The sequence below is a fragment of the Ammodytes marinus genome (genome assembly GCF_949987685.1).
Source record: "Ammodytes marinus genome assembly, chromosome: 17".
In the NCBI taxonomy this organism is placed as follows: domain Eukaryota; kingdom Metazoa; phylum Chordata; class Actinopteri; order Uranoscopiformes; family Ammodytidae; genus Ammodytes; species Ammodytes marinus.
Genome location: NC_137221.1, coordinates 6,395,770 through 6,422,522, shown reverse-complemented (window position 1 = coordinate 6,422,522; position 26,753 = coordinate 6,395,770). Strand labels below are relative to the sequence as shown.

Genomic DNA, 26,753 nt, shown 5'->3' with positions numbered 1-26,753 from the left:
TATTTGAAAAACTATAATTTTGGGTTATGGAAAGTTAAATGTTAACTTAAACACAAATGCTTTATTTTTTTTCTGACATTTTAAAGATCAAACGATTCATTAAAAAATAATCTGAGATGGTTCGATACGATAGTGAAAGTATGTTCCAGCCCTGATCTGCTTGTTATCATTCTGCAGGGTGCGGTCCAGGCCGGCCAGGTTAAAGTGCCTCCAGGTTACCATCCCTTTGACGTGGAGAAGGAGTGGGGTCGTCTGCACGTCGCCATTTTGGAGCGAGAGCGTCTCCTCCGGACAGAGTTTGAGAGGTTTGTTTTAAAACCTAATCACATGTTGTGTTGCCAAAACAAAATTCATATTTAAATAAATAAATGAATAAATAAACTGGGTTAAAAACCACAAGCGATGAAGGAAAAAAAAACTTTGAAATGACTCATCACACAATGGTTACTGTGTGACCATGAGGATGACTCAGTTCCTAATGATAAACTTCACTTTTGGCAATGAAATAACAACGTGCTCGGTTTGTGGGATGGGAAGTGAAAAAAAAATCATATTAGGGCAACCCCATGACAACCACGGCCATGGCAACTCTCTCGCAATAATAAATGGTCATTTGATTGTTTGTCGTAAACTTGTTTGATCACAAGGCAGGCTGGTAGGGCGTAGCTTTTTAGTTCTGGCTTCCCCAGCACTTCACTGTGGAGAATTTTTAGCAAAATAACATCTCTACTTTAGTGGACGTGCAGCGCGCTGTCATGGCTTTCATGAATGGAGGATACTCATTAAAGAATTTATTCCGCACGAAGACGGAGTGAGTGCTTTGATTATTATTTTTCTATTTAACTTTCATTCTACTCGTTTCATTTTCCTAAGTTCTGAATAGATTTGACTTTAATTCATCACATCGGACAAAGGAAAAAATAAAATATATCTAGGTTAATTTGACTGTAGTTAGTAGCAGGTAGTGTACCTTATCTGGAATGCTTTTTGACCCTTGACCCCTCCCTTATCCCCCTGCAGACTGGAGCGACTTCAGAGGGTCGTCAGTAAAGTCCAGAATGAGTCTGGGGTCTGTGAGGAGCAGCTCAACCAGGTGGAGGGTCTGCTGCAGACGGTGAGACACAAAGAGAGGGAACATTTTTTATTGTTTTTTTTTGTTTAAAGGATTAATCAATTGAATTTTCCCTGAGGCAATACAGCCACGTGCATTTCTAACATGTTTGTCTCCGTGCTGATGTTTACATTGATAGGACTGCAAAAATTGTGTGTAACACTATTCTATTCTGTTGTCTAGGATGTGAGGATGATGAGCTCTGGGAAGCCCGCCCAGCACACAGCAGAGATGGAGAGCGACCTGGAGAAAGCAGAAGGAATGATTCGCTTCCTCTTCAACGATGTGCAGCTGCTCAAAGATGGACGCCACCTGCAGGCCGAGCAGATGTATCGCAGGTACAGAATAATTAAACTGATCCAACTGTGTGTGGTGCAACATTCAATATGACAATTTTTTTTTTGTTTTTTAACCTTTAGGGTCGCAAGTCATGATTATTTATATTATCAATTTATCTAGTAATGTATTTTTTAATTTATAATTTCTTATTTAATAGATTTTCTTATATGTTAATTGATTTTCAAAGGGTTGACCATTATAAATGAGATAGCATTACCATCATATATACAACCTTCTTTTCCAACTTCCCCTACAACAACACTGAACAAGAGAACCACTTACAAGTTAACATGTTTTAAGATGAATAGCATTCAAAATAATAAAAAATAAAAAGTAACATGTAGAAAGCAAACAGAATAGTCAGCTTTAGATTAAAAAGAAAGACTGATTGATATTAATTGCTAAACAAATCCCGCCTGCACTACTTAACATTCTGCTTCCGTCTGTAGAGTGTACCGTCTCCACGAGCGTCTGGTGAACCTGCGCAGTGAGTACAACCTGCGTCTGAAGTCCGGAGTGTCGGTACAACAGATCCCCATGGTTCAGATGGGGAACGCCAACACGCTCACCCAGTCCTCCACCACCCTCACCCAGGCCCCCATGACCATGAGGGTGCGTCCCGAGCTGGATGACGTAACCCTGCGTTACATCAGAGACCTGCTGGGCTGGGTGGAGGAGAACCAGCAGCGGGTGGACGAGGGAGAGTGGGGCTCCGACCTGCCCACCGTAGAGTCTCAGCTGGGCAGCCAGAGAGGACTGCACCAGTGTGTGGAGGAGTTCCGCTCCAAGATAGAACGCGCCAAGGCTGATGAGGTATGAATAAATAATAATAATAATACATTCAACTTAAATTGCGCCTTTCTAAGACTCAAAGTCGCTTTACAAAGAAAAAAAAAACATAATTTATGCACAAATTGATGGTGAGGGAGGACTTGGAGTAGGCAGAGGAGAAGAAATAGTAAACATGGTGTGGATACTTGGTCTAAAATACTAGAAAAATAAAAATATGATATCAAAGTTGGGTGTTTTAAAAAGCTTTTACAAAAATCTGATTGAAACTAAATGTTCATAAAGATTATGAAACTTAGTTTCTTTTTAATGCAGGATGGTGTGGGCTTGTGATTGGTTCAAAATACTTAAACTGTATCATAAGAACTAGAGCATAGCCCGCTTCATCTGAAACTGAATTTCTGTAAAGGTTTGAGGATGAGGTAATATTTCAACAAGCAAAGAAAAGGTAGCACATCTCAAGTTCCAAAGTGAAGGAGCACAACAATATTATCATTTAACTTGTTTGATTCGGCTCACAGCACAAATATCCACCCTAACCCAGCGTTGATTTATTGTGCCTTGAGCCTAATTCATCAAGTAACTTGGGAACTTGAGCTGTGCTACCTTTTCTTCCCTTTTTGGAACATGCCTTTTGGAATTTTGGGTTTAGCACTCCTCTGAGAATCCCCATTGTTGAATTGCAACCTCCATTTTTTTTGAATAACTATCCCATATAAGGCAGGGAGATTTGTCTTTATCTTGAAAGGGAAATTGTCTTATTGGCAGTAGCACGGCAGTCTGGCGGTTCCAGACATCTGAATCGCCGCCAACGTCTCCGAGCTTTTCAGCGATTCGTCTACAAGAATAATAAACAAATTAGTAGCACTGTTGATGTTGGATGATTTTACAAAACAAAGTCATGGCTATTTAAAAGGCTGAAATAGGCGAGTGTAGATGTCAGTGCAGATGTTGCACTAGTGTATTACTTTGAGCTCTGGAAATAGTGTTTTCGAATAGTTTTTTATCCTTCCTTTGCTGTTTTATAAAGGTTTATATTGTCATGTTTTTCCTTATTTCTTTTTGTTGCTTTGTATAATATTCAGTAATTGGGACTAAAAATAAGAAATATATCAATATTAAAATAACTAGAATATTTATGGGACAGACAAACCTGTGTTTTTTTATTTACTACCATTATTAGTTAATAGTTGCTTAACTAACCTGTTTCTAACGTTTCTTTTTGCCTTTTCCTCTGCTGCAGAGTCAGATCTCACCTGTTAGTAAAGGCGCCTACCGCGAATATCTGGGGAAACTGGAGCTGCAGTACGGCAAGCTTCTGGTAAGTTACATACAAAAACAACACAAAATGAAAAAGTAACAAGATCATCAACTCATCATTACCACTTTGATGCTCAGACAATGTGATAGGTCTTCGAAAGGCATCAAGTCATATTATTTTTTATTAATTAAATCGGGAAATATTGTTATATGTCACTGGGAAATACACAATAATAATAATACTAAATGATTGTGATCATATCGTCTCTACTGGCTTTCAATCATACTTTTGTACTTTGGTCGGTATAATTGTTAAACAGGTGTTAAATGGAGGTTCAATAAAGTCAAAAACTGTCTAAAACAGCATGGAATTTTACCATTATGTCACCTTTTAGCATATGCTCCCTTTAAGTTTCTTCAGTCCCTCAAAATGCGTCCTAACACATCTCTTATCCCCCCCCCTTCCCCTCACAGAATGCCTCCAAAGCTCGTCTGCGCTACCTGGACCAGCTTCATGCCTTTGTCGTCGCGGCGACCAAAGAGCTGATGTGGCTGAACGAGAAAGAGGAAGAAGAAGTCAACTACGACTGGAGCGAACGCAACACCAACATGACGGCCAAGAAGGACAGCTACTCGGTACAGTGACATAGTGATGAAGTTTAAAGCTACAGTGCATAACTTTTTCATATGAATGACTGCCGGTTACATTCAAGACATCACCAAACAAGTTGATAAAGCTTATCAGCTCCACAAAACTCCTTCTGTATTTTCTCAGTATGGCAGCGTTTACAAACTAGTGTCGCCCCACCGTGACAATTGCGCAGGAGCTCAGGAAAAATCCCAAGACGCGCCCAAGAAATGTTTTAGTTGTTGTAATTACTCAGCGATTCCAGATGGGGGTGACATAAGTTACGCACTACAGCTTTATCCACAGGAAAGTAATGATGTGACTGTGATTGTGTATTTGTGGCATTCAGGGTGTGATGAGAGAGTTGGAACTCAGAGAGAAGAAGATGAACAATGTCCAGGCAACAGGAGACAAACTGCTGAAGGATGGACACCCTGCCAGGAACACTGTAGAGGTGAGGTTATTTACTACAGCCCATAAACACAACATCAAATTGTAGGAATTTGCAGCTCTTTAAAAACAAAAATCTAGATGTTGGATAAAGCCAGAGTTAAAATCTTTATTTTATTTGAAATGTTACAACGTATAATTACGGTGCCCTTAAAGTGACATGGGCAGAAAACAAAACGTTCATCAATGACATCTATGGAGGCAAAATAGACAAAATTCTCAAAATGTACCAATCCTTGAAAAAACGTCTTTTTTTTACCTGTAGTGTCTCTCCTTAATTTAATAATTTGACGGTTGATTTTATAATGTGAACGTATTGACATCCCCTCCTCTCCTCGTCAGGCCTTCACTGCAGCGCTGCAGACTCAGTGGAGTTGGATCCTCCAGCTCTGCTGCTGCATCGAGACACACCTGAAAGAAAACACCGCCTACTTCCAGGTGCGTTCACTAACACTAACTTACACTTTATTAACTGTTGATGCCAGTATACTTACTGTATGTAGGGCAAGTGAACTGAATTCTTAATAATAATAATAATAATATTTTACCATGTATTCAACACTGCATCTTTCTTCTTGGTCCAGTTCTTCGCCGACGCTAAGGAGACGGAGGAGAAGATGAAGAAGATGCACGACACGATGAAGAGGAAGTACACCTGTGATCGCTCCATCACCGTCACTCGACTGGAAGATCTGCTGCAGGACGCAGCGGTAGGTCAACCTCAGGACTAATGATAACTTTATTTATATAGCACCTTTAAAACAATAGGAAAACTAAAGAGGAAACTAAAGCACATACACATCGAATACATACAGTATAAATCAAATCACCATATATACACCTCATTGTAATAGTGAAAAGGGGAAGATGGAGCAGAAAAAAAGTATTATTAACTAATTATTAAATTAACAGGTGACAGGGCAAAAGGACAGTGAGAAATACGAGAAAACAATATTCATAGACAATATTCACCGTCCGACATGTTTACTTACCAAACACATCAAAATTCTGTCATACTTGTTATACTGGGGATGAGCTGACAACTTTTTCTGTGTGCTGCGAAATAATACAACAACTAATTATTTGAAAGTTCAAATCTATTTAGACCTGTGGTGAGGAGACTGTTGGTGAAGCTCGACAATAATTAACTAACTAACTAATTTTTAGAATTCACTCTCAACTTTATGTGTTTTTCACAGGATGAGAAAGAGCAACTGAATGAGTTCAAAACCCACCTGGAAGGCCTGAAGCGACGGGCCAAGAATGTGGTCCAGGTCAAACCCCGTAACCCGGCGACCGCCATCAAAGGCAAACAGCCGGTCCAGGCCGTCTGCGACTTCAAACAGATGGAGGTAGGAGTCTCACCTGCATCATACGAAGATCATTGAAACAGTTTTAGTGTTCTAATCTCCTTATTACTATTAAATGTTTTTCGTAATACCCAGAATTGCTGCTTCCATAAGAAACACAGAAATTCTTAAATTCTTAAATATTGAAAAAATACGAAATAACTTATTTCTTAATAGATTTAAAGGAATATCCAGTTGTAGAAACTCTAGCACTTTAACAAGCACACGGTGTTATGCATTTCTATATTGTGTGCAATTTTTTTTGTTGCATTTTGCAAGTGTTTTAAGGCTGTATGCAATGTGTGTTTTTATGTGTGTTGTATGCACCAACCAGGAGTGGCACATTTCGGTGTATCCTGCACAATACAATGACACTACAGGCTTTCTATTCCATCTGTTCTATTCTATTTAGTCTTTTGACCAGTCAGACTAGAGCACCATGTTTTATCTCCCTCCAGATCACAGTGCACAGAGGAGACGAGTGCGCTCTGCTGAACAACTCTCAGCCGTACAGCTGGAGGGTTCTGAACGACCGCGGAGACGAGGCCTCCGTACCCTCCATCTGCTTCCTGGTTCCACCGACCAATAAGGACGCAGTCAACAGTGTTGCCGGGTAAATTAGGCTTTGACCCTAGGATTTCGTATAACATTTCCTTCTTATTGGGTAAAATACCTCTCTGCATTTTATACTGTTATATTGGTCGCACCGGTATATAAGAGGCACCACACTTATTAGATGAAAAAAGGGTTTTAAAAGTGTGTCTTAAAACCCAAATTCAAAGCACTAAACTCCACTCTACGTTCCCTCAGACTGGATGGAAACCTCCAGAAGATGGAGTCCATGTGGCAGACCATGTTTGTGGACATGAAGAGCCTGTTGTCATGGCAATACCTGATGAGAGACATCCACATCATCAAGACCTGGAACCTCACCATGGTAACAATCTCTACCATTGTGTCCTTGAGCAAGACACTTAACCCCAAACTGCTCCAGGGGCGCTGTACTGCGGCTGACCCTGCGCTCTGACCCCCTCCGAAGTGTGGTAACTTGAGAGGGGAGATGCGAAAAGACGAATTTCAATGTGCCTCGTGTACAACTGACAATAAAGATAACTTAACTTAACTTAACTAACAACACAGGACACACTTCTCTATCTATCTATCTATCTATCTATCTATCTATCTATCTATCTATCTATCTATCTATCTATCTATCTATCTATCTATCTATCTATCTATCTATCTATCTATCTATCTATCTATCTATCTATCTATCTATCTATCTATCTATCTATCTATCTATCTATCTATCTAGTCGTTAAAAAAACATGTCATTGTTACTTCTAATTAAATGTATCTGTATTAAACATGAAATCTAACTTTATTATATTATATACTGTAAATCATTTATTTAAATAAAGGCACAGTTTTGTGTCATAATTATGAACTACTGTCATAATGTTATCATAGGCCTACAATTTTTTTTGCATGCATTTTTGATCTACTCTGTAAAGCACTAACTTATGTAACTTATGTAACTTATTTTTGAAAGATGCTGCACGAATAAAGATTCTCATTATTAACATCTCGTTTGGCCCCGTTCATAGTTTAAGACCCTGCGTGTGGATGAGTACCGTCTAGCCCTGAGGAACCTGGAGCTTCACTACCAGGACTTCCTGAGGGACAGCCAGGACTCCCAGATGTTCGGGGCAGAAGACAGAATGCAGGTCGAGTCCAACTACAACGGAGCCAACCAGCACTACAACACTATGGTCAGCTCTTCAGAACAAGGTGTGTACTGGCTGGTTGTTATTATATTTCATGTAACATCACCCGAACACTGATAGAAATGATCTGATATACGTTATATTACGAGACACATTTATTTTTTCATATAAGGCCAGACACTGTAGGTGGAATAGGGTAATTTTTTTCAGAAATGGTTGAATACATTTTGGTAATATTGGCATATTTGGATCATATTTTGGACTTTTTATACTAGTATGAAAGAAGAAATATCTCAAAATTGACCAGTGCTTGAAAAAACAACAATGTTTTAGCCTGCAGTGTCTCGCCTAAGTTGGACAAACATTTTCTCATTGAATCATTTCTCAGACATTTTTTGTTGGTTCATTGGTCATTTGTGTGTGAGTTGACTGTTGGATTCACGTTTCAGGCTATGTGCCACCCACCAGAGCAGGTAAGGTGCCAGCTGTGCAGTAGAGAGCTTTTGATTGGCTGAACAGATCTCTGTGTGTGTGTGTGCACTGTGGGGCTGTTTAATGTCGTCATGTTTCATTTAGTCACTGAAATCAATCAGCTTCATCATCACTCTCACTGATTTTGGTATCCATCCTAACTTCACTCATTGTTGCATTCTTGTCTCTCGCATGGGTTTCACCGCAGCTTATTTCCAACTTTTATCACGGAATGATTTGATCAATTAATCAACAGTGTTGCAGCTATCACAGATAATCTACACCTACACCAAATAGGCATGAAAAGGCGCTTTTATCATGAACAATCTGGCATACATACATTAACAAATCATAGATCAGAGAGTAATTGCACCGAGGCTGCAGTTGTTTTTTTTACAATTCCTTTTTCTAGAATATTTCTACTATAAGTACTACAGTCAGAAGCACTGAACCAAAACACTTCTGTAAAACTTCACTGTTAAATAAGTTTAAGATCCTGTCACTAACACTGTTCCTTTAGGATTGTGCCATGTTCTTATGCAGCTCTTTGATTGTTTGGTATTACCAGCTTTATCTTTCATACAATGCAAAACCTTCCTTGGACTAACAGCCAACTTCTCCGCAGACTTATATGTTAAACATACATATATTTTTTTTCAATCCAAACCAGGAGAACAAGACGAGTCTGTGTGTAAGGTTTACCTGACGCAGCTGAAGGACCTTCGTTTGAGGCTGGAGAGCTGTGAGAACCGAACGGTGACGCGCCTCCGTCAGTCTGTGGACAAGGAGCCGCTCAAAGCCTGCGCCCTCAAGACCACAGAGCAAATGGTAATGACATGAGAATGAAAAAAATGTATTTTAAACAAAAAGATAAAGTGCAGAAGGAGAGGGAATCAACCTTCTAATGTGCAGCATTTTGTTTGTCGCAATAACATTTCCATATTTAGATGTACTGTGCTAAACTAAGTTGTGATGTCTTTAGGACTAAGTAGGTTTTACTGTTACATATCACATTAAAGGTAAGCGGGTCTGGAGAACGCTTGTTGTCAAAATCAGAGAATATCTCCACTCAATTTACTACCTGTCCATACTCAACAAAACATACAGTGTTAACACACAGCCTAGGCTCTGTACACGGCCATGTTGCTTAGCTACCATTTTACAAAGGCTAGGCTGTGTATTAACACCAGATGTATTTATTTTTTGCTCAGGAGATATTCACTTGACAAAAAGTGATTTGACAACAAGCATTCTCCAGAATTGCTGACTCCACCTTAAACCCTATTTGTTTGTACTGCTCTAATAAAAGTAAGACATGCATATTATTGGTTAACATATCACTTCACTAAACCATCTCCCTTTTCTTTTTGCGACTCCAGAAGGTGCAGTCTGAGTTGGAGGGCTTAAAGAAAGACTTGAGCTCCATCAGTGAGAAGGCTGAGGAGGTCATGGCGTCCCCACAGCAGTCCGGCTCGGCCCCCATGCTGCGCTCAGAACTGGACCTCACTCAGAAGAAGATGGACCACGTCTACGGCCTGTCCACCTTCTACCTGGACAAGTGAGGACTTTGCCACTGTTTTTTTTAATCCTTAAATGTTTAGTAGGATTTTAGATACGAACAAACAAAAACAAAAGAAACAGAACAATACAGCCAGGCATTGTTACATCAATCCTACAAAACATTCATTCCACTTCTCCCATCTTGCTAAGTACAGATCTTTTTGCAATCTTTGTCTTTCTATTTCCTGGATTTCTTTAATAATTTCTAGACAATTTTTATATTAGGAGGGTTTTAACTGTACCCATTTACAAGTAGGCTCTGATACTCTCTGACCATTTCGTTATGAATCTACACCTGATTTTTGGGCTTTTTATATAAAGAGTAAATCTGTTGTTTTCAGGCTGAAGACCATTGATGTCGTGATCCGAGACACTAAAGACGCAGAAGACACTCTGAAGAGTTACGAGACTCGTCTGCGTGATGTTAACAAAGTGCCGGCTGACGAGAAGGAGGTGGAGGAGCAGCGTAGTCAGCTCAAGGTACAGTATTTCATTTCTTTCATGTTAAAGGTGCAGTGTGTAAAAGGAATTGGGGTTTTTAAGAACAGACTTGGTAGTAAGGAAATATTGGAAAGTATGTCTTAATTAGTGAATACAGTTATTGCTTGTTATTGTCTTAGAATGCGTGTTTTATATCTAAATAGGAGCCCGCCATGTTGCACTGCCATGTTTCTACTGTACATTAGCACAGAATAGAGAAACTTTATAGCCACGTTTTTATATATAGTGGGCGTCCTGGGGAAATGTACCTGTTGGAAGACAAAGAAGACGTACTATAGAATGAATAACTAAATACATCTTCACCTCATCACTCGATATGGTGGAAAGACTTGAGGCAGTGGTGGATGATGCCATCTTTAGTAACTAGCTTTTCGACCTTTAACTGCTAGATGACGCCAAAATAGACCTATTTTTCACTCTGTTACTTTTTTCAACAGCACTTTGAATTGGGCTCTAATATTGGAATCACATGACATAGGATGATATATTTTTTTTTGCTTTTTTTTTGACAGTCGATGCTTTCTGAAGCCGAGGCCGACCAGGTGATATACGACCGGCTGCAGGAGGATCTGAAGAAGGCGATGAACGTCAACGACAAGATGTCAAAGATCCACAGCGAGCGCGACGGAGAGCTGGAGCATTACCGCGCGCTGGTCAGCAGCCTGACGGAGCGCTGGCAGCTGGTCTTCACTCAGATAGACCTCCGCAGGCGAGAGCTGGATCTACTGGAGCGCAACATGAAGTCGTACAGAGGCAGCTACGACTGGCTCATTCGCTGGCTCACAGAGGCCAGGCAGAGGCAGGAGAAGATCCAATCTGCTCCCATCGCCGACGGAAAGGCTCTAAAGGAACAACTGGAACAGGAGAAGGTAAGTGTAGACAGGAGAGGATGAGCCGTGTGGGGGAAAGGGAGGGGAAGGGAATAAGGCCCTCTGGTGGTCGCAATGATGGAGCAGATTTCAATGAACTCTCTGGCTGTTATAACATATATTAAGAGTATATACAATAAAGATAATGAGATATTGACTGTTTAAGATCATCTGGTACTCACAGTGATAGTGTAGATTTAGTAGAATGCACTGAAAACAGCCTGTCTTTATTGATTTTTTTTTATAACAACAGAAACTCCTGGAAGAGATTGAGAAAAACAAGGACAAGATTGAAAATTGTCATAACAACGCGAGGGCTTACATTGATTCAGTCAAGGTATGTAATACTGATATGTTCAACTTTTCAGCAAAATTACATTTTATTTCTGTCTGGATTTAAGGTTAATTTCTTTTTTTTTCTTTTTTCTAGTATTACGAGCTCCAGATTCTGACTTACAAAGCCCTCCAGGATCCCAGCGCGTCTCCTCTGAAGAAACCCAAAATGGAGGGTGCATCTGATAATATCATTCAAGAGGTAGGTTTACCCACACATCGCAGGAGAGGAGAGAAGACGTGTGCATGCATTCAGTTTGATTGTATTGTTAAGTAAGACTGTCTGATATCTCCTTTATATTTTATGTATGGAAGAATATTTGTTAACCAATTTTTTTTCTCCAACATTTTCACTTTATTCTCAAAAAAGAAGAAGAAATGTAAACTTCTTCCTGTCATTTTGTCCCTTTCCTCTAATGTATTATTGTGATATAAACATATTTAAAATGCCTTCTTCTTAATCATGGACTGTGAATGTTTTTTTAGGAATGTGAGAAACTGATTTAAAAAAAGTATATTTTTAACACAAAGTAAATACACTAACTATTCTGTGCCATTGCAATTTTTTTTTTTTCAGTATGTTAATCTGAGAACCCGCTACAGTGAGCTGATGACTCTCACCAGTCAGTACATTAAGTTCATCTTGGAGACACAGCGCCGCCTGGAGGATGATGAGGTAATTACACGCAAGCTCTGCGGACAGACATGCAGCAGCAGCAGGTTCCCACTAACACAAAAACAATGCCACTCTTTCCTGCTAACTGATGGTTGTATGGGAAATCATTTTGTCATCGAATACTTCCAAAAATGTTGGCACTCAAAATGTATCGTTTAGTTATTAGTCAGAGTCCAAATCTGTTGAGAGTGATAGGACAGCGTACAGTGGTGAAGCAAACGGTTTCATCCTAGCACATCACATCCCCACTACAGTAAATGTCTCTCATTTCGGCACACTGTGTATTTAGTCAAATCATGTCACATAGTTTGTACATACTATATACTGCACTGTAGGACTCAATTTGGCTGCCCTGAATTCAGTCACGTTTTCTAACTGCTAAACTGCTTAGTGCTTATCCAACAATTTTTTCATCTAATATTTGCCTCTTTATTTCCTCTTGAAATCACCCACACTTGTGATTTGAAGGCTTCCCTTTTGCAACCTGCCTTCACAGATATATTATTTTCCTATCTACCTTTACCTTTACTTTTTCCCTTTTCTAACTTTCTATTGTGTTTGATCCTTGACCTGCTCGCCAGTGCTTTTTCATGATGAATATTAATATCACGCTTAAGAGATGAATTAACCCCAAAGCACCAAGGTATTTAAAACAACAGACCCTCTCAGTCCATGTCATTCCTCTCCACACCAAACCCTTGTCTGTCCTGTAGTGAAGGGAAGGTTCAGGATTACTTGGAGACCTTTTGTATTTAGACTGTTCTCTTGACTCAGACTGAGCAATTGGCATCAGCTTCCTGTGAGCACGTTTTGCTTCGCTAATGTAAAGGCTTACTTTTAATGATATTTGCAAACTAGTATATATATTTATTTTGTTTAATGTGACTGACACTTTTTTTGTAGAACTTCTAGTGATTTGACAATACTCTAATTAACTTTTTCATTGATAAAAAAATGACCGAAAAAGAAGGCCAACTTTGCCAAGCATAAGGTGATGTGTTCACATATTTTGCTTTGATAAACCAAACGTCCAAAACTCAAAGATTTTCAGTTTGCAATCATTCATAACACAGAAAGGCAACACATTCTCACAGATCTAAAGTCAGAAAATGTGGGCATTTTCAAATATATGGTTGTCAAATATTTTGCTGTCCGTAGACTGGTTAACTACCAAACTACTAATTTCAACTATTATACATTTTTTTCTATCTCCACTGCACTAGTTTATACTTAGAGGAAGCTGCTGCCAATATACCAGCAACAAATGGTTCCTAAACCAGACCTAAATAAAGGATAAATATGATATGGTCTCTAAAGTTTTGGACCTTCCTTTTAGATGTCACTAGTACATAATGCATCGCCTAACAGTAGACCTCATCGTTTGATGTTTTCCAATCTGTTGTCAAAATAAGTAAACCTTGATCTTGGATTAATGTCTTGTCATATTTGAATCCAAGTGTTCTGTCCTACATGAATTCATCTTGTGTTTGCTGCATCACTTTGCTATTCTTTTTAGTGCAGGCGTTCTGGTTAAATTCAGACCTGTTCCATGAAATCCTTTTTATTCAGATTATTGGCCTGTCTCTTAACATGTGTTTAGGGTCTTAGATATATTTTCCACTGTGCTTAAAGCTGCATGCTGCTAATTATTTATTCCCTGCCTATTTCTTCTCCATTACTTTACATATTTACCAAAAACCTGCTTTATCCTAAAGATGTAAAGATTGAAAGGTAAAACTCTGACTCTCTTTAACTCTTATTATCAAATTGTGACTGAATTACGCAACAATGTTCCTAGAAAGCCAAATATCCAATATTTCAATGGAAATATAGCAGCAACATCGATCCTTGACAACACATATTACAAGTTTTCATATCATTACATGATCTTCTATTTGTTGCAAGCCCATAATATATTCTATTTTGTATACTAATTGTGTACATTTTGACCAGGCCTAGTTACACAGATTATATAATTCCTTATTTAATTAAAACATCTTTCAATTGCATGAAGGTAAAGTGTAGTGTTGTGCTGTGTTGTGGTCATCCCGTGTGCCATACATTGAATAAACATGACAAGCAATTCCCAATACAGTTTTCTTCCTTCCAGTTAAATTAACTGTCTATTTATTTATTGTAAATAAGTAGCTGTAACATTGTCTCATGTATTTACATTTTGATGTACCTACATGTTTTTATAACCACTTTCATATTGAAGTTTTATTTGATAGTCTAACACCTGTTAACACTCTCTCAACTCCTTTTACTCCCTGTTTGCTTCTACTAATAAAGAACTCTTCTGAAAAACTAAAAGAAGAGGAGAGGAAAAGGATGGCAGACATACAAGCCGAGTTAGATAAACAGAAACAGTTGGCAGAGGCTTACGCTTTATCTGTGGCCAAAGCAGAACAAGAAGCCCAGGAGCTGAAATCTAAAATGAAAGAGGAATCCAGCAAGAGGCAAGATGTCGCCGTGGACGCTGAGAAGCACGAGCAAAACCTACAGCAGCAGCTTCACCAGCTGAAGAGTCTGTCTGAGCAGGAGATCAAGACCAAGAGTCTGCAGCTGGACGAGGCGCTGATCAGTCGCACCAGAATCGAAGAGGAAATCCACATCATTAGAATTCAATTGGAGACAACGACAAAACAGAAGGCCACCGCCGATGCTGAGTTACAGATGCTCCGAGATAAGGCTGGCGATGCCGAGAAGCTCCGGAAAGCTGCCCAGGAGGAAGCGGAAAGGCTCCGCAAGCAGGTGACGGAAGAGACGCAGAAGAAGAAAAATGCTGAGGATGAGCTAAAGCGTAAATCCGAGGCAGAGCAAGAGGCGGCCAAGCAGAAGCAGAAGGCCCTGGATGACCTGCAGAAATTCAAGATGCAAGCGGAGGAGGCAACGAGGCGCATGAAACAGGCCGAGGAGGAGAAACTGAGGCAGATCAATATAGTAGAGGAGGTCAGAGTACAGACTTCAGCCGCTCAGCTGCAGACCTCGTCGTTCACTGAAAAAACAACAATACTGGAGGCGTCCCTCAAGAAAGAGCAAGGCACTGTCCTCCAGCTGCAGGAGGAAGCAGAAAAACTCCGCAAGCAACAGGAGGAGGCGAACAAAGCCAGAGGTGAGGCAGAGAAAGAGCTCGAAACGTGGAGACAGAAAGCCAACGAGGCGCTCCGCTTGAGGCTGCAGGCCGAGGAGGAAGCTCAGAAGAAGAGCCAGGCTCAAGAGGAAGCCGAGAGGCAGAAGGTCGAGGCGGAACGCGATGCCAAGAAAAGGGCTAAAGCTGAAGAAGCTGCTCTTAAACAGAAGGAGAACGCGGAGAAAGAGTTGGAAAAACAGAGGAAATTTGCAGAACAAGTCGCCCAGCAAAAGCTGTCCTCAGAGCAGGAATGCATACGCCTGAAGTCTAGCTTTGAGCACGCGGAACAGCAGAGGGGCCTGTTGGATAATGAGCTCCAGCGTCTGAAGAATGAGGTGAATGCTGCTGAAAACCAGAGGAAACAACTGGAAGATGAGCTCGCTAAAGTCAGGAGCGAAATGGACGCTCTTCTACAGGTAAAGGTTAAAGCCGAGAAGCAGACACAGTCGTCCTCAGAGAAGAGCAAGCAACTTCTCGAGGCCGAAGCGCTGAAACTGAAACAACTGGCAGAGGAAGCAGCCAGACTGAGAGCGGTTGTTGAAGAGGCTAAGAAACAGAGGAAGACTGCAGAGGACGAGGCAGCTCGGCAGAGAGCTGAGGCCGAAAAAATACTTAAGGAAAAACTGGCTGCCATCAATGAGGCAACTCGTCTGAAGACCGAAGCTGAGATCGCTCTGAAGGCTAAGGAAGCCGAAAATGAAAGACTGAAGAGAAAGGCTGAGGATGAGGCTTATCAGAGGAAGCTGCTGGAGGATCAAGCTGCTCAGCACAAACAAGACATAACCGAGAAAATCACACATCTGAAGAGCTCGTCTGATACTGAGTTAGTGAGACAAAAAACCATTGTGGAGGAAACTCTCAAGCAAAAGAAGGTGGTTGAAGAAGAAATTCACATCATTAGGATAAGCTTTGAGAAAGCGTCAAAGGAAAAGTCGGACCTGGAGGTGGAATTAAAGAAACTAAAGGGGATCGCAGACGAGACGCAGAAGAGCAAACTGAAAGCTGAGAAAGAGGCTGAGAAACTGAAGAAGCTTGCTGCAGAAGAAGAGAAGAAAAGGAAAGAATCTGAGGAGGCGGTGAAGAGGATAACAGCAGCCGAAGCAGAAGCAGCTCGACAGTGCAAAGCCGCCCAAGAGGAAGTCGAACGGCTCAAGAAGAAAGCAGAGGAAGCAAATAAACAAAAGGAAAAGGCTGCGAAAGACGCCGAGAAGCAGGTTCTTGTGGCTAAAGAGGCGGCGCAGAAACTCAGTGCCGCGGAGCAGAAAGCCCAAGATGTCCTCAGCAAGAATAAAGAAGACAGTCTTGCTCAAGAGAAACTGAGAGGCGAGTTGGAAAATGCAAAGAAACTCGCACAGGCAGCTGAGAAAGCCAAAGAGAAAGCGGAGAAAGAGGCCGCCCTGCTCCGTCAGAAAGCCGAGGAGGCTGAAAAGCTGAAAAAAGCTGCAGAGGACGAAGCTGCAAAACAGGCCAAAGCTCAAAAGGATGCGGAGAAACTGAAGAAAGATGCCGAGGCGGAGGCCGCAAAGAGAGCGGCGGCTGAGGCAGCAGCTCTGAAGCAGAAACAGCAGGCTGATGCAGAGATGGCCAAGCACAAGAAAGAAGCAGAACAAGCACTTAAGCAGAAGTCTCAGGTTGAGAAGGAACTTTCAGTGGTTAAACTGAAGTTTGATGAGACTGATAAGCAGAAAGCCGTGTTGGATGGGGAGCTTCAGAGGGTTAAAGGTGAAGTAACTGATGCAGTCAAGCAAAAGGCACAGGTGGAGGAAGAACTATCCAAAGTTAAGATCCAGATGGATGATCTCCTGAAACTAAAGCTTAAAATTGAGGAAGAAAACAAGCGCCTAATCAAGAAAGACAAAGATAAAACACAGAAAGTACTTGCAGAGGAGGCAGAGAAAATGAAGAGTCTGGCGGGAGATGCTGCCAGGCTTAGTGTGGAAGCAGAGGAAGCAGCAAAACAGAGAAAGATCGCTGAGTCTGACTTAGCCGAACAGAGGGCACTTGCAGAGAAAATGCTCAAGGAGAAAATGCAGGCCATCCAAGAGGCTACACGACTGAAAGCTGAGGCAGCGGAGCTCCAGAAACAGAAGACCCAGGCACAGGAGAACGCTAAGAAACTGCTTGAGGACAAAGAACAGATCCAGCAACGCCTTGATAAGGAGACAGAGGGCTTCCAGAAATCATTAGAGGCTGAGAAAAAAAGGCAGATTGAAGTTTCTGCTGAATCGGAGAAACTGAAATTGATGGTGAAAGAGCTCAATGACGCTCAGGCAAAGGCTGAAAAGGAGGCAAATAAGTTCAAGAAACAAGCTGAAGAAGCAAAGGTGCGTCTCCAAAAGGTGGAAAAAGAAACTTCAGAAACTGTTGTACAAAAGTTGGAGACCCAGAGGCTACAGAGCACCAAGGAGGCTGATGATTTGAAGGTAGCCATCGCTAACATGGAAAAGGAGAAAGAGAAATTGAGAAAGGAGGCGGAGGAGCTGCAGAAAAAATCTAAAGAGGTATTTAAGCATGAATTAACACTGTCTGTGTATTTACAAATCCCTTGCAAATAACTTAATCCTGTTACAAACCCTAACTAAAGTACTTCTGAAAGTATATGCAGCATTTCATGTAAATTGCAGACTTCAATTAACATCCAGCAATTTATATGAAAGTAATTGAAAACACAATACTGCAGAGTTAAAATAGTAGCAAGAAAAACATTAAGGTACCTTTTGGGAAATACTCTTATTTGTTTTCTTGCAGTGGGTTTGATAAAAAGCATGGTAAATATAAAACAGCTAGCCAGGCTATGTGAGCTGCTAGCAGAAAGTATTTTGTTACCTTTGAACAGACCTTTCAGTCCTTATTATAATCCAAGTTTACCAGCTAATGTCTGTAGCTTTGTATAGCATGCAGACATAAAAGTGGAATAGGTCCAATTTTATAATATAACTCAGCAAGAAAACATTTACAAAACTGAGGAACTATTACTTTAAATACTTTAGTAACATGCAGTGATTGAGTGATATTTAAATTTTAGTTGACATTTAACTGATTTCTTTCTTATTTTTTCCAAATAGATGGCAAATACCCAACAAGAACAAATTGAGCAACAGAAGGCCATTCTTCAGAAGTCCTTCCTCACAGAGAAGGAACTGTTGTTAAAAAGGGAAAAGGATGTTGAAGATGAGAAAAAGAAGCTTCAGAAACAGTTTGAGGATGAAGTGAACAAAGCCAAAGCTCTCAAAGATGAACAAGAACGTCAGTGGAAGCTTATGGAAGTGGAGAAGAAGAAACTTCAGGCCATTATGGATGAGGCTGTAAAGAAACAAAAGGGGGCTGAAGCGGAGATGAATAACAAGCAGAAAGAGATGGAAGAGCTTGAGAAGAGAAGGCTTGAACAAGAAAAACTCCTGGGAGAGGAAAACAAAAAGCTCAAAGAGAAACTGCAGAGTCTTGCAGTTGCTCCCAAACAGGGTGCATCCAAAACAAAGGAAATTGAAGTCCAGACTGATGAGGTTCCTGAGGAACAGTTAATTGCCATAACAAGTGTAGGAACAACAAAGAAAGTTTTCAATGGATCTGTTGATGTAGACGGAGCCAAGACAGACAGACAATCACCTTTCGCATTTGATGGCATAAGAGAGAAAGTTCCTGCTGAAAGGCTTCATGACATTGGTGTCCTGACCAAAAAAGAACTTGACAAATTGAAAAAGGGCAAAGTTTCTTTGCAAGAACTCGAAAAGACTGATAAAGTTAAATCATGTCTTAAGGGTCAGGACTGTCTCGGAGGTGTCTTGACTCCATCCAAAGAGAAAATGAGTTTCTATCAGGCCATGACAAAGAAACACATATCTCCTGACACAGCCACAATGCTCCTGGAAGCTCAAGCAGCTACTGGTTACGTTGTAGATCCAGTCAAAAATACACTCCTCTCTGTAGATGAGGCTGTAAAAGATGAGTTAATTGGCCCTGAGCTCCGTGACAAGATGCTCTCTGCAGAGCGGGCAGCCACTGGCTACAAAGATCCTTATACCGGAGCCAAAATCTCTCTCTTTGAGGCAATGAAGAAGGGACTTATCGAAAAGGAGCAGGCCACCAAATTTCTAGATGTACAGCTTGCAACTGGTGGCATCATTGACCCTATCAATAGCCACAGAGTGCCACTTCAGATTGCCTACAAGCAGGGACAGTTGGATGCAGAAATGAACAAGAAACTCAGTGATCCCAGTGATGATTGCAAATTATTCATTGACCCAAGCACTAAGGAGCAACTCACTTACAAACAGTTACTGGAGAAATGTACCAAGGATGCAGATTCAGGAATGCTGATATTACCAGTAACAGAGAAAGCTGCTGAAACAGGGAGAACATACACAGATCAGGAAACTAAAGAAATGTTGAGTAAATCAAACATTGATGTGCTTTTTGGGAAGTTCAAAGGAAAAACTGTCACAATTTGGGAAGTCATAAATTCAGAGTACTTCACTGATGATCAAAGAAGAGAACTGATTCGCCAGTACAAGACAGGCAAGATCACGGTAGAAAAGATTATTAAAATTGTCATCACTGTTGTAGAGGACAAGGAGAAGAATAAGGGAAATGAATTTAATGGTTTGAGAGCTCCAGTCTCTGCTACTGAACTGTTAGAGTCTAAGATTATAAACAAAGACTTGTTCAACAAGTTGAGTAATGGCAAGATAACAGTTAAAGAGATCTCTGAGATGGAGCCTGTGAAGAAGGCACTGCAAGGAACACCGAGCATTGCTGGACTGCTGAACGAAAAAACCAAAGAGAAAATGCCTTTCTATCAAGCTATGAAGAAAGAATTACTGTCACCAGAAACTGCGGTTAACCTTCTTGAAGCTCAAGCAGCGACTGGGTTTATAATTGATCCTGTCAAAAACGAGAGGGTCCCTGTTGATGAAGCTGTTAAGTCGGGGCTTGTGGGACCAGAACTGCATGAACAACTTCTGTCAGCAGAGAGAGCTGTCAGTGGCTACAAAGATCCATATACAGGAAAGAATGTGTCTTTGTTTGAAGCCATGAACAAAGGCCTTATAAAGAAAGACCATGGTATTCGTCTGCTTGAGGCACAACTCTCAACAGGTGGAATCATTGACCCTGTTAAAAGCTATCGTATCCCACATGAGGTTGCCTGCTCTCGTGGATATCTTGATGAGGAAACCAGCAAGAACTTAACCAAAAGCACTGATGAAACAAAGGTATTTTATGATCCAAACTCACAAGAAGATTCAACCTATGCTGAGCTGTTGAATAAATGTGTCACAGACAAAGAAACCGGACTGCCATTGCTTTCCCTTTCAAAGAAGGCTGCAAAGCCAAAAGAAGACAAACAGATAACAGAGGCTAAGACAAAACAGGCTTTGAACCAGGAAACCATGGAGCTTGATTATGGCCCTTTCAAAGGAAGAAAAGTCACTATTTGGGAGATCATACACTCACACTACATCACAGAGGAGCAGAGAATAGAACTGATTCGCCAGTACAGAACGGGTCATGTGACAATTGAAAGGTTGATAACGATTGTGGTAACAATGGTTGATGAAAAAGAGGACAAAACAAAGGAAAAAGCTGGTTTTGAAGGCCTTAGGGCACCAGTCACTGCCAGCTCTTTGCTTGATTCCAACATCATCGATAAGGCTACATTTGATGAACTCCAACAGGGTAAAAAGACACCTAAAGAAGTTAGTGAAACTGATAAGGTCCGGAAGTACTTGCAGGGTACTGACTGCATTGATGGTATCACAATGCAGGATTCAAATGAGAAGCTAAGCATATATCAAGCAATGAAAAAGAAAGTTTTGCAAGAAAACACTGGGCTTGCACTACTTGAGGCCCAAGCTGGAACTGGTTTCATAACTGATCCAGTCAAAAATCAGAAATTCTCTGTGGATGATGCGGTCAAGGATGGAGTTGTTGGCCCAGAGCTTCATGAGAAACTTCTCTCAGCAGAAAAAGCAGTGACGGGATACAAAGATCCTTATACAGGCAATAAGATTTCTCTTTTCCAAGCCATGAAGAAAGAGCTAGTCCTGAGGGAGCATGCTATTCCTCTCCTGGAGGCTCAGTTTAATACAGGAGGGATAATTGATCCTGTCAACAGCCACCGTGTTCCCAACGATGTGGCCATTCAGCGTGGCTATTTGAGTAAACAAATGTCCAAGTCTTTCAATGAACCCTCAGGTGACGTTAAAGGCTTCACAAATCCCAACACCAATGAAAGTGTAACTTACAAGCAGTTGGTAGAGAAATGTGTAAGAGATCCAAGCACTGGTCTATGCTACCTGCCTCTGTCAAAGGTCGAGGCTCCTGCTCCAGTTGATAAATCTTATCAATACACAGAGGATCAAGCCCAAACAGATCTAGCTAACACTCAAATTGAAATCCCGCATAAGAGTTTTGCAGGACAGAGTATGACAATTTGGGAAGTCATGAACTCAAATATGATTCCAGAACAGGAGAGACGCCGGCTCATGGAGCAGTATCGCTTAGGGCAAATAACAAAGGACAGAATGCTAATCATTATCATTGAAATCATTGAACACAGTGAGACTCTCAAGTCAGAGCAGGGCATGTCCTGTGATGTAATCAGAAGAAGAGTTAATATTGAAGATCTATACAGTGCCAGAATCATTGACTTGCAGACATACAACCTCTTGAAACAAGAAAAGATGACTATTCGTGAGGTGATGGAAATGCCATCAGTAAAACAGTACCTCTTTGGCACTGGTTGCATTGCTGGAATCATGTCAGACAATCCTCCAAAGATCAGCATTTACCAAGCCATGAAGGTTGGCAAGATTAATCCCGATGTTGCTCTGACTCTTCTTGAGGCCCAAGCAGCAACCGGATTCATTATTGATCCAGTAAAAGATGAACTTTTAACAGTTGATGAAGCTGTACGCAAGGGGCTTGTGGGGCCTGAACTTCATGACAAACTTCTCTCTGCTGAAAGAGCAGTTACAGGTTACAAGGATCCATACAGCGGTAAAGTGATTTCACTCTTCCAGGCAATGAAAAAAGGCCTTGTTGCTGAGGATTATGCCTTGAGGCTTTTGGAGGCCCAGAATGCGACAGGCGGGTTAGTGGATCCTGAATACTACTTCCGCCTTCCTACAGATGTTGCTACGCAACGTGGATACATCAACAAGGAGACACTTGACAGAATATCTGAACCTAATTGGGATGTGAAGGGTTACACTGATCCAACAACAGATGAAAAGCAGTCATATGGTCAGCTTCTGAAAAGAAGCAGAGTTGATAAAGAAAGTGGTGTGCGGCTGCTGTCATTGTCAGACAGAAGTCTTCTCTTCAAGGGCCTCAGAAAGCAAATCACTTTGGATGAGCTCCTTCGTTCACAGATTATCGACCAAAAGACATACGACGCACTGACTGAGGGTACTATTACAGTGGAGGAGGTGAGCAGAGAACTGAAGAAATACCTTGAGGGAACCAGCTGTATTGCTGGTGTGTATGTAGAATCTAGCAAAGACCGTCTATCTATTTACCAAGCAATGAAAAAGAACATGATCCGACCAGGAACTGCCTTTGAGCTCCTTGAGGCACAAGCCGCCACAGGATACGTAATTGATCCTATTAAAAACCTGAGACTGAATGTCAGTGAAGCTGTAAAGATGGGTGTTGTTGGTCCAGAGTTCAAAGACAAACTCCACTCAGCTGAACGAGCTGTCACAGGATACAAAGACCCTTATTCTGGCAAGATCATCTCACTATTCCAGGCTATGAAAAAAGACCTCATTCTGAAAGACCATGGCATTCGTCTCCTGGAGGCTCAAATTGCTACTGGTGGAATCATTGATCCACAGGGCAGCTATCGCTTACCAGTTGAAACAGCATATGAACGTGGCCTGTTTGATGAGGAAATGAATGAAATCCTCACTGACCCATCTGATGACACAAAGGGCTTCTTTGACCCCAACACTGAGGAAAATCTCACCTACCTGCAGCTGATGGAGAGATGTATGATAGATCCAGAAACAGGCCTTGCTCTTCTGCTGATGAAAGAAAAGAAGCGTGAGAGGAAGACATCATCCAAGTCTTCTGTTCGCAAACGTAGGGTCGTCATTGTTGATCCAGAGACAGGCAAAGAGATGACTGTGTACGAGGCGTACCAGAAGGGGCTTATTGACCACCAGACCTATCTTGAGCTTGCAGAGCAGGAGTGTGAATGGGAGGAAATAACCATCACCTCATCTGATGGAGTTCAGAAATCTATGATCACTGACAGAAGATCTGGTCGTCAGTATGACATTGATGATGCAATCTCAAAGGGTCTGATTGACAAGTCAGCTCTGGAACAATACCGTGCAGGAAAGCTGTCCATCACAGAGTTTGCAGACATGCTGTCTGGAAACATGAGCGGTAGCAGATCACGTTCATCCTCATTTGGCTCATCTTCTTCTTACTCCACAAGCTCAATACCTTCTATAAAAACACCAGCGACCATATGGAACGACCCAACAGAGGAAACCGGCCCTGTGGCTGGAATCTTAGACACAGAAACACTGGAGAAGGTGTCCGTCACAGAGGCCATACACAGAAACCTTGTGGACAACATAACTGGTCAAAGATTGCTGGAAGCTCAGGCCTGCACAGGAGGTATTCTTGACCCAAATACTGGAGAGAAATTTTCTGTTGCAGATGCAATGAACAAAGGGCTTGTGGATAAAATAATGGTGGACCGCATCAGTCTAGCCCAGAAGGCGTGCAATGGATTTGAGGATCCCAGAACCAAAACCAAAATGTCAGCTGCCCAAGCTCTAAAGAAGGGCTGGCTGTACTATGAGGCTGGGCAGCGATTCCTAGAGGTGCAGTATCTCACTGGTGGGTTAATTGAACCAGATGCTACCAGCAGAGTCCCCATAGATGAGGCTGTAAAGAAGGGTACCTTAGATGCACGCACTGCACAAAAGTTACGAGATGTTAGTGCATACTCAAAGTACCTCACATGCCCTAAAACCAAGCTTAAAATATCTTACAAGGATGCTATGGAAAGGAGCATGATAGAGGAGGGGACTGGTCTGCGACTACTTGAAGCATCATCTCAATCAAGCAAAGGCCTCTACAGTCCCTATAGCATTAGCGGATCAGGCTCTGCTACTGGCTCACGTTCTGGCTCAAGGTCCGGTTCTCGGTCAGGCTCCAGGAGAGGCAGCTTTGATGCCACTGGAACAAGTTTCACAACATCAACCTTCTCGTCGTCCTCCTACGGATCACCAAGCTCCTTCGGTTCACCAAGCTATACCCGCCGATACTGATTAGTTTGAAAGTTAAGGAATGGTTCTTAAGGGAAGGATACACTATAAAACCACAGTGTTCACCAGATGCCTAACCATCAGTGGAATAAGAACTACCTTTATTCTGCTCTGCATGTGGTTGTTACAAGACTTTTAATATTTAATTTTTTACAAGTTGAATAATTTTCTCATTGTATATTTCACATTTACTTTTAGGTATGTTTATGTTATCTAATCAGACTATCTGATTACTGTACTGTACACAGCATATGTAAGGGCTGTTTATTATTTCCAATATATATCGCAAAAGTGTACATGATTTTTTTGTTTGGATTTTCAAAACTTAATATCATAAGCATTTACTGTTCAACCAACAAGATAAGACTATATTGTGTGCATTACACTATAACAGAAACTGTTAAACCATTAGCCTGATTGTCAAGGATAACCAAATTGGGTGTACAAACCAACATTTCTGTACATGTGTATATTTCTGAATATTGAAAAATAGGTTTAGTTAAAGAAAGATATATGCCACTTTGCAGAGCAGAAAAAGGAGTCTCTCAAAGACAAATAAACTCTAGAGTCTGCTTCAAGAATGCCAAGCTTCAAGATCTTTTCTCTCCTGGACTACACTGCTGCATTACTCTGCCAATATCTGCTCCATTACCAATTGTCTGTCGGAAAACATGGACTTACAGCAAAATGCTAACCTTGTGAAATTAACCTCCAAAAGAGCAAGCGCCCACAAATGAAAGGATTAGGTGGCCTATTATGACTATCCTACAGTTCTGGACTTTACACATCCAACCTCAAGACCTACACAAAACCAGTCCCTGCCTCTCTTGACACTTTAAAAGGTATGTTAACTTTACATTTATCACTTTAACACAATCACTTCTTGGTTTGTGTTAAGTGTCTGTGAAGTCTAATTTTCTTGATCCATGTTCCATTTTTCTGTTTCAGATACGTCATCTCCAGCTTCGTCTTCCAGAGATCAATGGCTTTTATTTGAACTTTGACCTTCACTGTAATCAAAAAATTGTGAATTTTGAAACTTGCATCTAGTCTTGAAGTCATTTAAAGGCCCTACACTATGCTTTGTAAGTGCCTGCAAAATACTCTTGAACACTTAAAGGTTCTTAAAGGGATGTTTAGTATTTTATGACGGTGCAGCGGTAACACTACTGTAAATTGACTGACGCATGACTTAAAGAGCAATGCTACAGGTAATGGTATGATTACTGTGCTACTAGGTAAGCCTTTTTTCACTCTAACAGTAAAATGATAACAGGTTATTTCAGTGTTAAAAAATCTGGTAGTCACACAGGGCTAACATGTATGGTTTGAATGTACATTAGCTAATAGTATTTTCGTTTCTATCACCATTCACAGACAAGTATGTATAATTATGTAGAGCGCTATTGCTAAAAGCCATAAATAACATGTCTTTGAGAAAGATCTTAAAGCTTTGCCAGCAGACCCACTATTTGTATTTTCCACCATATACCCATATTGATTTAAATTCTCTTGTGTAAAGCAACACATTAAATATATATCATTTTATTTTCGTACTATATATTTCTGCTTTGCATGATTTACTAACATTTAAAAAGGTGCAAATATGAAATAGCTATATCCATTAAAGCATTTGTTTTATTATTTTCGTTTTTAAAAAGGTTTGAAGGATGTATTTTAATGAGGGTTATCAAGCCTTAGTTAAAATGGTGTATTTATAAAAAGAAAAATGGTGATATGGAATTTTATTGTAACACCTTACACTATGTAAATAAACGTGGAAATGAAAGTTTTTTTTCTCTGATTTGTGATTTAATTCATGTCTTTGAATGTGAATAAAACAGCTCTTTAAGATAATATCAGCTAATAGCAGGTTAATATGAATTGATGCATCTACTATAGACCACATTGTTGTGTTTGCTCCATAGAAGAGTTGCTCCTTTTTAGTCTTCAGCGTTATTATTGTGACTTAACCCTCCTGTTGTGTTCCCAGTCAAAAATATCGCAGGTTTTGAGCTTCTGTTTGCTACTTATGGCTTGTAGGCCTCATTGACCTGAACTCATAAAACTTGTTTTTGAGTTTAAAAAAATAAAAGAAAGCATGATGTATAAATAAAATTTTTAAATATTGTGCTACTTATCAAAGACTACATTCGGTCAAAGTTCAACAAGGATATTTGTTTTCAAACAATTTAATTCAACCAAACATTCGTTGTGTTCCCGGTCAAAAGCGACCAGTACGATTTCATATAGGGATTGGAATTACGCCTAAA

At 40.7% G+C, this 26,753-nt stretch overlaps 1 protein-coding gene across 12 annotated transcripts in view; it reads left to right on the top strand.

Annotated features, from left to right (window-relative positions):
• pleca (plectin a) overlaps positions 1-26,272 on the top strand; it is a 113,942-nt gene extending 87,670 nt beyond the window's left edge. For all 12 annotated transcript variants that reach the window (XM_080045622.1, XM_080045618.1, XM_080045629.1 and 9 more), the window contains 24 exons: positions 178-305; positions 1,021-1,114; positions 1,295-1,449; positions 1,900-2,263; positions 3,483-3,560; positions 3,974-4,135; positions 4,477-4,581; positions 4,920-5,015; positions 5,162-5,287; positions 5,777-5,929; positions 6,385-6,539; positions 6,737-6,863; positions 7,534-7,717; positions 8,103-8,126; positions 8,795-8,952; positions 9,504-9,682; positions 10,026-10,164; positions 10,698-11,054; positions 11,308-11,391; positions 11,485-11,589; positions 11,965-12,063; positions 14,356-17,697; positions 18,262-25,322; positions 25,429-26,272. In XM_080045622.1, coding sequence (XP_079901748.1) covers positions 178-305; positions 1,021-1,114; positions 1,295-1,449; positions 1,900-2,263; positions 3,483-3,560; positions 3,974-4,135; positions 4,477-4,581; positions 4,920-5,015; positions 5,162-5,287; positions 5,777-5,929; positions 6,385-6,539; positions 6,737-6,863; positions 7,534-7,717; positions 8,103-8,126; positions 8,795-8,952; positions 9,504-9,682; positions 10,026-10,164; positions 10,698-11,054; positions 11,308-11,391; positions 11,485-11,589; positions 11,965-12,063; positions 14,356-17,697; positions 18,262-24,483 — 12,636 coding nt within the window. In that variant the 3' untranslated portion in view covers positions 24,484-25,322; positions 25,429-26,272. The remainder of the gene's footprint in view (positions 1-177; positions 306-1,020; positions 1,115-1,294; positions 1,450-1,899; positions 2,264-3,482; positions 3,561-3,973; positions 4,136-4,476; positions 4,582-4,919; positions 5,016-5,161; positions 5,288-5,776; positions 5,930-6,384; positions 6,540-6,736; positions 6,864-7,533; positions 7,718-8,102; positions 8,127-8,794; positions 8,953-9,503; positions 9,683-10,025; positions 10,165-10,697; positions 11,055-11,307; positions 11,392-11,484; positions 11,590-11,964; positions 12,064-14,355; positions 17,698-18,261; positions 25,323-25,428) is intronic.
• The last annotated feature ends 481 nt before the right edge of the window (positions 26,273-26,753 follow it).